The sequence below is a fragment of the Tripterygium wilfordii genome, chromosome 3 (genome assembly GCF_013401445.1).
Source record: "Tripterygium wilfordii isolate XIE 37 chromosome 3, ASM1340144v1, whole genome shotgun sequence".
In the NCBI taxonomy this organism is placed as follows: Eukaryota; Viridiplantae; Streptophyta; class Magnoliopsida; order Celastrales; family Celastraceae; genus Tripterygium; species Tripterygium wilfordii.
The window spans coordinates 1,454,174-1,470,280 of record NC_052234.1 but is presented as its reverse complement, the minus strand read 5'-3'; the positions used below and the strand labels follow the sequence as shown (position 1 = coordinate 1,470,280).

Here is a 16,107-nt window from a genome sequence, read left to right as displayed (position 1 = left end):
TCAAAATAGTTGGACATTTAGGTCCACTCCAAAAAACTTTATCCCTCATAAGTTCATTTTTATTTTTTACAATTATTTAAATCTGATAGCAGGATCTGAAGTTTTTTCAAAACAATAAAGTTATCCGACCAATGTTACTGTTTCAAAACAGTAACATTATTCAATCAATGTTACTATTTCAAAACAGTAACATTAGCCAGCCAATGCTACTATTTCAAAACAGACATATCCGATGGTCGTTTTGCACGGTATATGGCTGGGCATTGTCTGCTTCAATGAAAGGACTCCAACGGTGATGGTGGTATGGAGAACCGCTATCAGAATCGGCCGAATCTAAAGTTTTTTAAAACAACCATTTTCGATAGTTGTTTTGGGCCATTTTTGACTGGGCATTGTGCGTCTCAGTGAGGGGAGTCCAACTTTAGTGGTGGTGTAGCCAACCGTCGCCAAAATAGGTCGGATTTGAGGCTTTTGTCTTGCGGTGGTCGCGGCTTTCCAATCATTTTCAGGCCAAATGGATTGCCGTTGGCGGTGGTGGAAGGTCGGAATATGTACGTGTTGATGTGAGCTTCAGTTTAGGTTAGATACCAACGAGCAACAATAAGGAGAGAGGAGGGAGAAAGAAAAGAGAAGTCTAGTTGTTGTGGGAGGAAGAAGACAATGGTAAGAAAATAATTAGCATACTAATGATACCTTAAAGGGATAAAGTTTTTTGAACTGGACTTGAGTGTCCAAAAGTTTCACAAGTGGTACTGGCTTGGAATTTTTCCTATATTTAACTCTTTAATTGTTAAGATGGGGACTAGGAGAAGATGTGAGGCAAGTATGATTATTTGTACAGCAAATTTAATTAAAAGGATTAGCTAGGCTTACAATGTTTAATTCAATCTAACTGTATTGAGAAATATATATGGGTGCAAAAGATAAACATGTTTTAAGGTAATTTCATGTAAGGATAATATAGCAAGTTTAAACTGATTTTGGGCCTTAAATTCTTCGTTGTTCTTATTCAATTTATGAACTAAATTTAATCATTGTTCTAATATACCTTTCTATTGCTCCATGATTCAAAGAGTTTTTGCAACAACAACATGATGATGGAGCAATAGAACGGTATATTAAAACAATGATTAAATTCAGTTCATAAATTGAATAAGAAAAATACCAAAATTAATCGTTGCATATTAATAAATATCATGATTGATTAATCCTCCTCTGTTTGATCATTTATATTTATCTTACTATACATGAAGAAGAATTTATAAGAATATGATTTCTATAATATATGGTTAAAAATTAGAGAAAATTCTAAAATGTCTAATATTTTTATTTATTTATAAACAATATGTAGCAATAAATATTACCAAAATAATTAATTCCATACATTATAAGATTCATTGCATAGTCCTTTAAAAAAAAGACTTATTGCATGATATATTGATCTGGAGGGGTTTTCAAATCCTAATAGAGAGACACTCGAGTCACTAATTAGAGTGGTAAAGATGGTGTATCACTCTAATAAACATGGTTCGAATCCCCCTCCATTTCAAAAAAATAATCCCAATAGAGAGTTGATACCATATATGTAAGACAAATTGCATATAGTCCTTTAGTCAATAAAACCACAACAAGCTTCCATATTTTACATGAATTTTTTGAATTCAACTTAACTAAAGTTATATATTTCTAGAAATTTCATTATTAAAAAAAAAAAAAAAAACAATCCAAGAGAATCAATATTGTTCAAATCTCTAAACTTGGCAACCATTTATTTGGATTAACATCAAGTACAATGGAACAATAAGCAGAATCCACATCAGAAATTCCCACAGAACTAGAACTAAACAGCAACCAACCAATCCAAAGAAGCAAACAAACAGAAAGTAGATCCAGATTTATGGCAATTCTCTTGTCTTCAGGCTCTACTTTTGCTTCTAAGGTTTCCAGAGAATGGTGGTTTCTGCAATCATCGAAGTAACAACATACGGATCCATGTTCGATGCTGGCCTCCTGTCCTCAAAATAGCCTGACAAAATAATATAGAGACGGCAGTTAGTGTTTGTTTACACTTAACAGCCATACAACAATCTAATGCTAATTCAGAACTTGTATTAGTGCAAGAAGAAAAAGTTTTTGATGTAATAAAAGAACGCAAGAGAAGCATGCGACTGATGGATTCCATTCCTATGTCAAAAGAATTGGAATGGTAACAAGTTCACATTCATCTCTTCTAGCTTTGCAGATATAAAAGCTGATTGAAAGCATTTGAAGAGATGAGAAAAGAATAAATTGCATACCCTTGCCATCTTTCTCAGTATCACGCCCAACACGGATGGAGGCTCCCCTATTTGCGACACCCTGTTATTATTCAGAAATGAGACATTGTTAGATACAAAAATCCAGTCATTCAACGCTTTTTGTTAAATAAAAAATGGTGCCACATACCCAAGAGAAGGTGTTGATATCAGCAGTCTCATGGCGACCAGTCAACCTTCTCTCGTTACCCTCCCCATAGGCAGATATGTGCTCCTTGTGGCGCAAACCCAGCTTTTCAATGGCCTTCTTGATCACCTCGATACCACCGTCTTCCCTCATAGACTTTGTGCTGAAACAATAATCACAACAATATCTCAGTCACTGCAGCATATGTATATCAACAAGAAATAATTTAAGCACACCTACCTGTAGTTTGTGTGAGCCCCAGCTCCGTTCCAGTCACCCTGATCATTCATGATTCGATTTGTAATATTAAAAAAATTAATCCAACTACATTGGTGTCATTACAAAGTAAGCATAACTCCTTCAACCATTTGATTGTTATCTTTGAACAGAACCATCAGATATTATGATATTTGTTTTGTCTAAAGGAAATGTTAGAGATTACAGACGAAAGAAACTTAGTTAGAGGCAGATAACATACCGGGATTGGTTTTGGGTCAAAAGAAAGGACCACACCCGCAATTTCAGTGATCCTCTGTGACCAAAAGCACCAACCATATTAGACGGACACCCAAAAAAATTTAGAGATACTGTTGCTCGGGAAGAAAATAATAGTACCTCGAGAATGTATCGAGCTATCCATACTTGATCTCCTGACGTGATCCCAACAGAAGGACCAACTTGGAACTCCCACTGTGTTGCCAGAACAGAATGTCGAAAAATTGATAAAAAGAAATGCATGGATATTAACAGAACAATAGATAAGCCTTGTAGTGAGAGTCGACAATATCACGACCCTGCATATATATATATATAATACATACCTGGCCAGGCATAACTTCTCCATTGATTCCGCTGATATTAATACCAGCATACAGACAAGCCTTGTAGTGAGAGTCCACAATATCACGGCCATATGCCTTGTCGGCTCCTGCTCCACAGTAGTAAGGTCCCTGCATAGACACTAACAAATATAAAACACCAGCACAAAGCAGAGTGAAGACAATATTTATACAGAGTTTACTAAGTTAATGATATATAACCTGAGGACCAGGGAAGCCTCCAACTGGCCAACCAAGAGGCCAGTTAACATCCTTTTGAAGGAGAGTGTACTCCTGCTCAATCCCATACCTGCCACATGACACGAGATAAAATTTACTACTGTTTTTAAAGAATAAAATACAAGTATCATATGAAGTTCTCAGTTTCCCCTCTCTGGTCTGCTCAAGAATCAGTAACTCAACTCGGTCTTGTTTTATGAGCTGATCAATATTGCCAGGCTTTTGTTGATATGATTTAGACCTCAAATAATCCAGGCATACAAATATTTGCTTAAATATTTTTGATTAGGACTCGGTGTAGAGAAGAGACATTTTGGGCCCAATAAGTATTGACATATAAAGCCAGTCAAAAGCTAACCAACCACCAAAACCAAAACTTTAATCCAATTTGTTTGAATTCAGAGAATAATGAAATTAACCCATAAAAAATCCAATGAAAAAAGATAAACTTTACCATACCAAACCATCAAAAGATTGATGTACAAGTTGCCGAAGAAGTAATCTTCAAGGAAAAAAGAAAGCAACAAAGAAGGTTTGCAGTCATTTTCTATCCTATCCCCTAATGACAATAACAAGAAACAACCACAACCACCCATTTTCTATATCTTATTATTAGCACTGAGCAGTATTGTGTTTTAGCATTACTCACCATGGCTCCTCGGCGGCAACGTCTGGGTGGTTGAAGATCTTGGCAGCATTGAACCTCTTGTTTGTGGGTATGGGCTCGCCGGCTGGAGTATATGCATCACACATCACCTATGTTCGAAAAAGGCATAAGCAATCACCCTTCAGCTTTTATCATAATTATGGCAATAATAAAATTGAAAAAAGGCCAAAAAAAATTGTAAATAATCACCAGAATATTGTTTCCTCTCCTGAACGGATCCTTGAAAATCGCCTGGGGACTGTCAAAAGGTTGGAAATAAATAAATAAATAGAATCAAAAAAGATTCTGGAATCTGAATCAAATCAGAGAGATCTTCTTCTTCATTTTGATCAAACCATCGATTCACGTACTAGAGAATGACTTCGCTGTCCTCGCCGGGGGCTTGGCCGGTGCTGGAACCATCGTAGTTCCACTTGGGGAGTTTTGATGGGTCACTCACCGGTCCTGAAAGTGTCTGTCAATTCAACAAACACAACAGGATCAAAGTCAAACACGCAAGTTCAAAGACTCAACAAACAGAGAAAACTTACAAAAAATTACCCACCCTTGCTTTGCTTCTCAAGTCCATGCCAGATCCACCAATCCTGCAAAACCCAATTGCAAAATCATGGTCAAAATGACATAAAATGGTTGGAAACAATACAAAAAATGGATCATGTCGAGTGAGTAATACCATATGTATTCGGCTATGATTTTCTTAGTTGTTTTGGAGAGGTCGAGGTTGATGAGATCGTTGAGGAGAGACATGGTTGATTGGTTCAGAGATAGGGGAGTGAGAAATTGAGAGGTAGATAGAGAGGTGGATGGAAGAGTAATGGCCAATGGGGTTTTCTATAAATAACACGAGGACCGACCAACTACGAACACAATTTTGGTTTTTTTTTTCCCCAAGAAAAATGGAAATATCATTAAAGATTCTTTAACAAGGAATTTTCCCAAGAAAAATGGAAATATCATTAAGATTCTATAAATAAAATAAGCAAGAAAGGTAGAGGAAGAATATTCAACGAGGGGTAGGAATTCAACTACCCCGTCAAGGCTGATTTTGTAATTTTGCTTGTTTATTGACGTCAATATGCGCTGGCATTTGTAATTTGGAAGTTTCTTTACGGGGCAATGTTACGTCCCAAAAATGTGATCATAAATTCATATGACATTAAAATAATCATTGATTATAAACATATATATGGGATCCATTTAATATCTAATACTTCATCATTATTGGAAAATTTTCGGAATCACATTTCGGAGGTGTCGAGCATTTTCGTTCTTTTGTTTATTGCTATTGTTAATCATTCGTGATTCTTGCCATCCATCTTTTATTTCTCCCACTTTTTGGATATCTTTATTTCTGATAAAGGATATTCGCCAAGATTTGAGGAATTATTCCGGTTCACTCACTAGAGGACTCAATTTTCTCTCACAAGAATCTCACCCACAATTTGACTTGTGATTTGAGAGAAAATTCATTCAAATATTTGAGGATTTACATAAAACTAAAGAAACTCCAAAGAACAAACAAATTAAGAGGTGTGAATCTTCAACATCATGTACTATTTGGTACGAGAGATCATTTAGTTTCACCAATAATGCTTGCATAGATGATAGATTGGTATATCATGTTAAGAATAACTAGGCTTATAACCGTGCAATGTACGAGATTATTATATCGAATAATGTACAAAATAAATTTCATAAATATCATGATGAAATCTTGTATTTTTGTTTTTTTTTCTCTTCTACGTATATTACTTGAAAATAATTATTTATAAATTATGCGTTGAATTTATTTATTTTTTTAAAAAGGATAAGTTGAGAAATGTAGTTTAAATTAAATTTTACTATTTTTAAAAACTTTTTTTATTAATAGAAAAAACTATAAACATTTTATCACTCTGGGCATATATCAATTTTAATGTAATATTAATAGAACTTAAGAAAAAATAAATAAAAACTTGTATCTCAATTCAACTAGATAACTCTTTCCTGAATTAAACTTATTTCATTCAAATACTTGTTTTAAAATTCTTTCACCTGTATGTGTTGAACAATTAAGATATTTAAGCAAATAAATTTATAATCATGATGATGACTGAATAATTTATTTTAATTTTTATACATGCACAAATTATTAATTTCAAAATTAAAATTTATTTTTTTATATTAACCTTGTAGTAAAGAAAGATATAATATCACATGTGACTTAAAATCAAAATTTACAGATTTTTCTATTCTCAAAAAAATATTTATTGTGCTCAAAATCTTTTTTTAAAAATATAATATTTTACTTAAATAACATCATTTTATCATTTATGCGTTGAAGTAATATGAAAATAAAACCGATAAGTTGAGAAACATGTATATTACGTTTAATATAATATCATTTTTATCATATTTTTAACCTTTTATTTATATATTTGAATATAATATTTATAGGTTAGAAGAAAAAAGGAATAATATATCTTGTTTAATTAAATTATAAATTGAACTTGTCATCTTCAATACTTTTACGGAGCCATATCACTTAGTCAAGCACCCAAAAACTGCTTATGTCAATCAATAAAGCACTAAAAATTACACATGTCATTACTAAAGAGAGGTGGTTGAGTTGACAATCGATTGAGTTAGATATATGTGTATTCAAGATTAGATTCTAATGAGAAATATATTTCTCAACGTTATTTTTAAAAAAATATCGTTATAATAGAATTTATTTTCAAGAAGTTGACTATTCAAGCCCATTGAATAGTGAAATGCAACTTATCCATTCAACCTCTACAGACCTTGGGCTTTCGTATGGAAAGCCCATCAACTGTTCTATTTGTCAAAGAGAGGTGGTTCAATTGATTAAATTAGATATATGTGTGTTCAAGATTCGATTATAATGAGAAACATATTTCTCAACGTTATTTTTTAAAAAAATGTCGTTATAATAGAATTTATTTTCAAGAAGTTCACTATTCAAGCCCATTGAATACTGAAATGCAACTGATCCATTCAACCTCTACTGACCTTAGGGCTTTGCATCAACTGTTCTATTTGTCTTCTCAACAGTCCAATAGTTGGACTTTACGCAGGCCCACTCTGATGATCCAAAGTAAAACGACACAGCCCATCTCTAAAATCAACAAAAAAGAATTGTTATTTTATTTTACCTCATTTGTTTATTGAAAATTAACAAATATTAGTAATAATTTAATAAACTCGTCTGGTTTTCTGAGTCACAACCAGGTAGATTCAAGTATTCAACACCAGTAGGTAATTGCAGCGAAAGCTAAAAACTTCTATTTCTGATTTCCTTGTAAGGTCATACGAATACGAAGATCTAATTCTCGTTCGATTTTCTGCTCGACTCTCCACTGTTCCGTTGTCAAGGATTTTTCTTCGAAACTTATTAAATGGTTCTTCTGATCGGATCTTCTACACAAATCTTCGCGGATCTCTAGAAGGTTCATTTCGAATCACTATTTTCTGTTTGGTTCATGAGAAAATGACGTCTCGGATTCACCGACACGTCTGTGCTTCAGCTCTATGTAGCTGAATATTGTTCATGCACATGTGTCTTTATTTCGCTGTTCTTTTGATTTTCGCAGGGTAATTCTCTTTTTGTGGTTCATTTGAAGATCTTCTTCATGTTATTGACGACCATCAGCTTGGAAATCACTGAAAAAATTCAAACTCTAAGTCGGAGCAATGTTGCCGAATAGGTTTTCGATTTTTGGAAGCGGGAGATCAAACAATGCCGGCAATCTCAAGAGCAGACTCGAGCCAACGCTAAAATTAGAGACGGATAAGAATGTGTATAGACCTGGTGACTCCATTTTTATCACTATTGAGATCGGCAACCCCAGCAGCAATAGCGGTGACGAGAATTTCGCTTCTTCACTTTTGATTGAAAAGCTCGGCTTTGAAATTAAAGGGATTGAAAAGTTGGATACTCAGTGGTTCGCCACTCAAAAACCATTGCCTGGATCGAAGCATAGGAGAGGTTGGTAGTTTTATGGATGGTGGAGATATTTGATAATTGATTGTTCTTTCATTGTCTTCTTCAATTATATTTGAATTTTTTAAATATTAATATCAAAGGAAACTTTTGGTTTAGAGAACCTTAGGATGATTGGGTTTCTGGCTGTTGAATTAGAAGTTGGATGTTGAGGATGAAGTACAAAGAACAAAAGAAATTGCTACCTGTAGGATGTAGTGCCTTTTGGCATTTTCTTATTAAGTATTGTTTTAATTAATTCTACCCTACCTACTCACATTTAGGTGAACATGTTTTTATGGACTGCTCAACACCATGCGTAGTTGCTAACCACATTTTGTCCTCGGGTGCCACTAAAACATGTAAGTCTAGTTTCCTCCTTCTCAAAGTTATTCAAGAATTTGATTTTTATTTATGTTCACATATGTAACAAGTTGTGGCTCGAAATTTTCAATCTACAATGGTGATACATAAATAATTTGTAATAAGCAGGTTGTTGCAACTATGCCGTAAATTTTTTTCTGGAGGTTATGAGTTGCGGGATTTTTTTTCCTGATTGATGTCACTTCATATACAGTGAATAATATTATATTTCCTTTATGAAGTCGCCATAATTAAAAGTCTATATGGAAAAACTCTTGACATAATTTGCAGATGTGGTGCGGACTGTCTTGCCTAGCATTATACCACCATCTTACAGGGGTGCTACCATCCGTTATCTGTACTATGTCAAGAGTATCTTATCTGGTCAATGGCTGATACTGGAGAATGGCAACTCCGATCGGGAGTCAATGGAAGAACTCACTGAACTGGTTGGCAGTCATAATTCTCTCTTTATCAATTTAGTGAAACTTGAGTAAAATTTAATTTATAGTTAGCAAATGAATTTTTTAATGTAGTTAATTTAAGTCCCTCTTTATGAATATTTTTCTAGAGTGACATATTCATCAGTCAAGGGATTGTTGTCAATAGTTTTTCAGTCGAAAATTGAAGATGGAGTTTTTTATGTTTCCATCCTGCCTGGGGCTTACAATTTCATGTTTCAAGTATCAACTTATATGCAGATTTTGTGCGTGTACAATTTGGAGAGATACCTGAGTACCTGTTTACGTATAGTATGGATACATTACATTTTTGGTATGGAGTTGTAACATGATACATTTTGAATCTCTTCAGGAAGTTCGTGTTCCGCTACAGATATGGGTCACTCAGAAAAGCAATGGCTTGCTTATGGAAGAGACACAAACTGATGGTGAGTTGCTGACATTCTTTCAAGTCTCTTTCCCCACTTCTGTCTAATTTTAAGAAGAGTCAGCTAAATGATTATTTTTGGTTTATCGCTCATTCAATAACTTCTAGTTAATTCTATTAGTGAAAAATGACCTATTCTAGATTGTTAATATATACTTTAGGGTTTAAAGTTGGAAATGTATCTAGTAAAGTTTGGAATCTTTTCATCACTGATAATTATTTTTAGTCCAATTTTTTTTTCCTGAGTAAGTCTATTTGCACCCCACGAGATACTAAGGGCACCCCATTTTCTTTCCAAAAAGCCTACTCTCAAAACACCCCAGAATCCCTATCATTTTTTAGTCCCAACTATGTTTAACTTCCTTGAAACCCTAGATACCCAATTTGGTGAGCAAGTGCCACCAACTATGTTTTTTTTCCCCGAAGAAACTTGCAACTGTATCTTCCATCTTCGTCAGTTTCTTGGTTCTCTCTACCACCAATCTCTCTCCTTTCTTCTCCTTCTCCTTTGTAAACATTCTCTCCTTTGGGCTCTTTTAGGGTGATCTGGGTATCTCTGTTTTGAAGATGTCATTTCAATTCAGCTTTCTTTAGCACGATCTTTTTCTCCTGTCCATAATTGCAATGGTGGTATATAAATTGGATCTGGGTGATGTTTTCTATTCATGGTACTATTTTGTGTTATATGTTGTATTTTAAAGTGGGATTTCTTTTATTTAATGTTGCATTTTACTCAGTTTTTTTTTCCTCTTTTAATTTCTGAACTCTACTGTTTTTTGGTGAGATAAAGTAATTGTTCGTGCTTCAAAATTTGTTTATGCTTGAGAGCATGTGGTCATTGAATTATTTCTCACATCTATATGAAGAATTACTCGGCGAAAGAACACAAAAGATTCATGTCATGGTTTTCGAACGTCCTAATCAAACGAAATTTAAACCCTTATATCGGGAAAAGCCAGAGCTAAAATAGGAAAAGTTGGGGAAAAGAAAACTTCCTAACCTCTCTTAAGAAAGTTTCTTTTTGACCTCTACCGCAATTTAGGATTTTACTACGTCAAAAAATCTCATTATGTGGACAGTGGACATTTGCTGAATGATGATGTTACTTCTTTTTAACTTGTTTAAGGATCATTGAACATTATGTGGAAACATAGGGCAATTTTGAGGCATAACTAATGTGTTCCAATTTTGAGGCTGTGATGTTACTCATTTTAAATCTAACAGTTGTGTATGAATATTATTAAACCTTAATCATGGCTTATGTGTTGATGCTTTCAGGGATTGTTCCTACAACAACCATCCAGTTGGATATATTTTGGAAAGAAATGGATGGAGACTCTGAATGGGTAGGTTCTACTTTTTTTTTTTTCTTTGCATTCTGAATAAATTTTTGTTGCCTGAAAAATGGATTAATATAAAGGGACTGAGTCACATTTCTTTTTTTGGAATGACTTTCATCTTGTTTAAAATGAAGTTTTTCTTTCCCTGGAAATAAAGCTATGGTTCACTATGCTGATCTTTTGGTACAGACTAGAGCAAATGATGTATATGATGGAGTCGAGGAAGGGTATGAGAGCTCAAGAGATGAGATTTCATCTGTCTCTTCATATAATCCTAATAGAGAAAGTATGTACAAAGCCTTTGGAAGTTCGCTATCCTTGCAATCATCTATGGCGAGGTCTTCAAGTAAGGATGCTCAATTTTTTGAAGGAGAGCGTGCAAGTTTATCTTTGAATCTCCCCCGTCTATCAGTGGCTGAGGTGTTATATGATTATAGTGCAGGTGAATTTATCTTGAGAGTGATCAATATGTGTTGACTCCCTTTTTCAGCTTCGACATCTTATTGTGTTGTTCTTATGGATTTCTTGATAGCTACACTAGTGAAGCATGAGAGGAGAACATGTGGCCAAGTGGTTGAGTCGTAGGGATGCAACCTAGAGGTCACATGTTCAATTATGGGAAAAATCCTCTCGACATATTATGTGGGGGGTAAGAGCACCCACAATGGGGTGTTTTTGCTTGCCCATGGATGGCAAAAAGTTGTTTTTGCCGGGCCAGCAATCACTTTTCATGGTACAATAGTTGGATTTTGCTGGCCCATTTTTGTTGGGGCCAAGAGGGGGGCATGTTGTTTGCCTTGCCCCTATGTTTGCTCACTTTATCCAAAGTAGGATCCATTTCAACACACACACACATTTGTACCTTTAAATGAATACTAGGTCCCACCTCTATTACACAAAAATCACGTCAACAAATTTACAAAAGCCATCTTATTTCCATTCCCAGCCACATCAGCAAAACATGTCTCCCAATACAACCACATCAACGAAACACAAATCCCCCTACATTACCCATGCCCCAGCAAAAAACCACCATTGTGGCAATGGTTGCTCTAAGGTCTATGTAAATCCTGCCTGTCCCTGACCCCGCCCGCTGTGGGAGCCTTGTGCGTGGGAGTTGTGTACCTTTTACCTAAACTAGTGAAGCATGCATTTAGTTTCTTTTGAACTATACAACATATATTGGAAATTTTTTGGTGAGTTACTAAAGAAGTTTTTATGCAGATGTCTTGTTGCCTAACAAGTCAACAGCCATCATTTCTCCAAGCCAGCAGCAGAAAGTTAGAACGCCCTTTTCTGCAGATGACTCTACAACAGTATCCTCTGCTCCCGGGTCAGGATCCATGAAACCTGCAGCATGTAAGCTGGCATGCATACTTAAAAAAAAAAAAAAAAACAAATTTCTGATCCACTGTAGCGATTTAGCTCTTTAATATGTCAATTCTGGTAAACTTAGTTGCTGGAAACATTCTCTGCAGCAGAAGGCTTCATTCGAGGAAGTTCTTACAATATCAGGATGGATGATCAAGTTTTGCTTAGATTCTCCCCTAAAAATTCTGATTCAACGTATTACTTCAGTGATATGGTAATTACTGTTGATATAACATTATCTTTTGTTGTAATGGCAATTTTTACATGACACTTCTGTTGGTTTTGTGGGATTAATGGTCTCATTCCCTTGTGTTAATGGCAACAGATAGGGGGAACTCTTACATTTTTTCATGAAGAAGGAGCTAGGAGATGCCTTGAGGTAATTGCATGATACAAATAGAAATTGGTTGCAGATACTTCTGATCGGTGAAGTTTCCATAGATGCCTCTTAGCATTGACTAGAAAAATTGGTGTCGTTCAGGTTTCGATAACTCTGGAAACTTCGGAGACTATAAATCGGCGCTTTGTTCATCCTTCTCGGAGAAATTCCCCAACCATTACTAAGGTAGATGTATCGTTGCTCTGCTTTCTTATCAGTTTTGACGAGTTTTATGTCATATCTATCAACCATCTCTCAGCTGTATGGTTGGTGGTGATTTTCATTTGAAATGTCGGCTCTCTTCGTTTTGGCTAGTATCTAAAACTAGTCTACACTGCATGTCAATTCTGACATCACCAAGTTCGGTCTTGCACCCAGCCACCAATTAGGTGACTTGTTTAGTTGTCTATGTAATCTGACATGACCTGAAATAATCTGAGAAAGGTAAAGTTCGCCTAAAGAATTACTGAGTATAGGGCATTAAATTATTAGTATACATAAGAAAACCTTTTATTTTAATTTATTTTTATATACTGCTTTTACCATCATTTTGTGTCTATATTCACTGGCTTTGAAGGAGAAAAGGGTGGGGGTTGGTTGTTTTGTGTAGGTTAAACAAGCCTTTTTCATTACTTGCCATTATTATTCTGATTAATCTTCAGGACCTGCCAGTGAGTTGTAAATGTTGCAATGGCAAGCAATTTTGTTGACAATCAAATTTATTCTCTTAATCTCTGAAACTTATGCAGTCTGTAGGATTCACATTCGCTTATGGACTAACATTATGCTTTGTTTATTGTACTCTTGTTGATTAGTTTAAATTATTCTTTTGATTACGGTAGAATGAATGTTTAGGCAAATATATCATTGGTGTGGCAGTGGTACTAACTATCATTGCCTGTTCTTTAACTTCACATAAAATAATACATTTCACGCTCTAATGTACAGTTTTTGTAAAAAACATGCAGCATAGATAATTTACGAAATACTCCTTTTTCCTGTCAGAGTTTGCCCATGGGTGCTTTTTATTTATTGAACGTGTTTTATATTCTCTATGCTTCTTGTTGTTGATGTTATTTTTTTATTTGATAATAAAATATGCTTATTTGGAGATGCAACACTTAAAATTTGGAACTGAGATTGAGTTTTGGGATTTTAGATGTGAAAAGTGATCTTCTTATGATTCCTTGCATATCCAAATAACTCTATTTGTGGCTTGTTTCTTTTATTTCTTGTAGATTCAGAGTGATCATCATGAAGTTGTTGCGGATTTGGTGCAGACAAGCTTTCTTTTTTCCATTCCCATGGATGGGCCAATGTCTTTTTCCACTCCTCATGTCTCTGTGCAATGGGCTTTACGATTTGAATTTTTTTCTACTCCGAAGAATGTTGACTTGACAAGGTATTCCAAGTATTTAAGCCTTCGGAAATTTTTTGACCTATTATAGCAATTATTTTTTAGTAGAGAACACTAGTTCATGGAACATAGTTGACAAACATGTTTCAGATGGTTTTGCATTGGTGGCATGGAGTGGCTATAGTTGTAGGCTCATGAGGAGGGAAACAGAGAACAGAAGTGTACTATTAGGTCCAAAGTCCAAACCATCATTAGGATTGAAGAGTTTTAGGGGATGAGTTTGATATGATATTGGGTGACAGATTTGAGCGGCTAGGAGATTGTAAATCAAGTTGGCAATTAGGGAATTGGTTTGGGGAAAAAAATCTCACCTTAAATAACCTGCAGTAAAAGGGGTATCACTGCAAGGCTAGTTCTGAATCCATTGACCATCTTCTGTTGCATTGTAACTGGTGTAGAACCAATGTGGACTTTTCATAGCAGTGTTATGGCTAAGCTTATGGCATGGAATAATCTCTCCAACTTTAACACAAAAAAGAAGTTTCCTATGGCTATTCTTTTGTGTTTATGGAAGGAAAGGAATGGGAGAACCTTTGACAATATCGAATCTTTTGTTTCTGTTCTTATTGCCTCCTGATATCCTTGGTGCACCTGCTTGGTGCCTTATGAATACAATTCTAACAAAAAAGGAGAATTTGGCATCACCAAGTTATTTTTTTATTATGTTAGATTGATTCTTGTCTCTGTAGGAGCATTTCTTTCTCCCCTAGGATCCATGTTCCCCATCTTAAGATGCCATCGACACACCTGAGTGTTCTATACCTTCTGCTGTTCCTTAAAAATAGCAGTTCAAACATGAGATTTTGTTATATTCTTTTGTAAGGAATCGTTGTACAAATAATTTGGTAAGTTAACAGTTAGTTTTGGATTTCTTGTTATTGGATATATTTTTTTTGATTTTTTTTTTCTTACACCACTTTCTATATTAGGGTTTATAAACAAAGGTGAAATATAGTGCATGATTATGTGTTAGTCATAAGATTAGAATACCTTTTAACTGAAGATCCATAACCTGACCGACCGCAATTGGCCACTTTTGTATCCGTTTTGCTCCCTGCGCACTTATTTGAACTCAGATTTTAGAGCTTTTAGTATGGGTTTTTTTTTTTTATTTATATTGTCAATTTTATGTGGGTTTTTTAGCTGCGATTTATAGTAAACATTTCAGAACCTGTGTATATAGATTGCTAGATTTGTCCTTCTTTGTAGTTTTGATTCTGGACTCAGCACTCTCAGTGACGTAGAATGATTTCTGAAACACTCGGGTATTTCTCTTTTCAGATATGAACATCCTCTTCTGATAGAAGGCAGGGACAAAAGCGAGTGGATTCTTCCTCTAACCGTGCATGCACCTCCACCTGCTACTCCAGCTGTTCGCAACCGAAATGAGAAGCCTTTTTCTGTGGAACCCTTGTGGGTTCATAGCTGACAGGAAAGTTGTTAATCTTGCCAAACTTCGCTTGCCAACTATGGGCTTTGGTTGTCTTCACCCCCCCCCCCCCCCCCCCCCCCTCCCCCCCTTCACACAAAATTGTGATGCTCCAGGTTCTAATCTAGGTTTTCAAGAACTTGATTTAAGACATGAAGTTTAGCATCCTGGGGCACACAACAGTCAGGTAAGAACTAAGAAACCTTTTGTTGATGGTAAGGCCCCCAATTTACCGCAACCTTTTGTGGACTCACCAGTAGGATATGGAGACAGGCAGGCGGGTAAATCGGTAAACTGGAAAACCCTTGTAACATAAGAGTAGTCGGTTTGAATAGTCTTACCTAACCGATTATGGCTCCTTTGAGCCAATTTTGTGCAAGCTTATGATTTTGAGCTTGTTCTTTTTAACAGTGAGTTTTTAAGTGGAAAATTCTTTAGGTGACAAATGGAGCATCTGTAAATTTTGCGCTTTGTAATACTCCACCAAACTGTACAAATTCTTATTTTATACCACTGATTTTTTTAGGAAGTTGTAATAAACAGAGTTTATGAGTGTCTTATATTTATGTTGTTAAAAGCTTAACCTTTAATATGTAAAAAAAAAACAAAAATTGCTTGGATTTTCCCTAAAGTTGAGAACGATTGGGCCAAAACACACGGACTTGGGCGGCCCAACTCTGAGCCCAATATAGAGACCGTCCTCAAGTGAGCTGTTCATTTACAATTGCGTGGGCCTTATGGGGCCCAAGTTTGATAGGATTTATAGAAATA

General features: G+C 35.3%; 2 protein-coding genes across 2 annotated transcripts; one reads left to right on the top strand and one right to left on the bottom strand.

Annotated features, from left to right (window-relative positions):
- Positions 1–1,737: 1,737 nt before the first annotated feature.
- On the bottom strand, positions 1,738–5,039 carry LOC119993949 (glutamine synthetase nodule isozyme-like). Its single transcript, XM_038841190.1, has 13 exons — positions 4,841–5,039; positions 4,712–4,751; positions 4,518–4,621; positions 4,357–4,405; positions 4,150–4,256; positions 3,483–3,570; positions 3,264–3,392; positions 3,058–3,132; positions 2,921–2,974; positions 2,683–2,720; positions 2,446–2,605; positions 2,298–2,358; positions 1,738–2,026 (listed from the first exon to the last, which is right to left on the bottom strand). Exons 1-13 carry the CDS (start codon positions 4,912–4,914, stop codon positions 1,935–1,937), a joined length of 1,071 nt encoding a protein of 356 aa, XP_038697118.1. The 5' UTR covers positions 4,915–5,039; the 3' UTR covers positions 1,738–1,934.
- A 2,390-nt stretch (positions 5,040–7,429) lies between these two features.
- On the top strand, positions 7,430–15,806 carry LOC119993933. The gene is made up of 13 exons (XM_038841188.1): positions 7,430–7,616; positions 7,761–8,155; positions 8,434–8,511; positions 8,804–8,961; positions 9,326–9,401; positions 10,679–10,746; positions 10,930–11,182; positions 11,965–12,099; positions 12,219–12,325; positions 12,437–12,490; positions 12,593–12,676; positions 13,729–13,892; positions 15,189–15,806. The coding sequence occupies exons 2-13, from the start codon at positions 7,861–7,863 to the stop codon at positions 15,334–15,336; spliced, it is 1,620 nt and encodes a 539-aa protein (XP_038697116.1). The 5' UTR covers positions 7,430–7,616; positions 7,761–7,860; the 3' UTR covers positions 15,337–15,806.
- Positions 15,807–16,107: the final 301 nt, after the last annotated feature.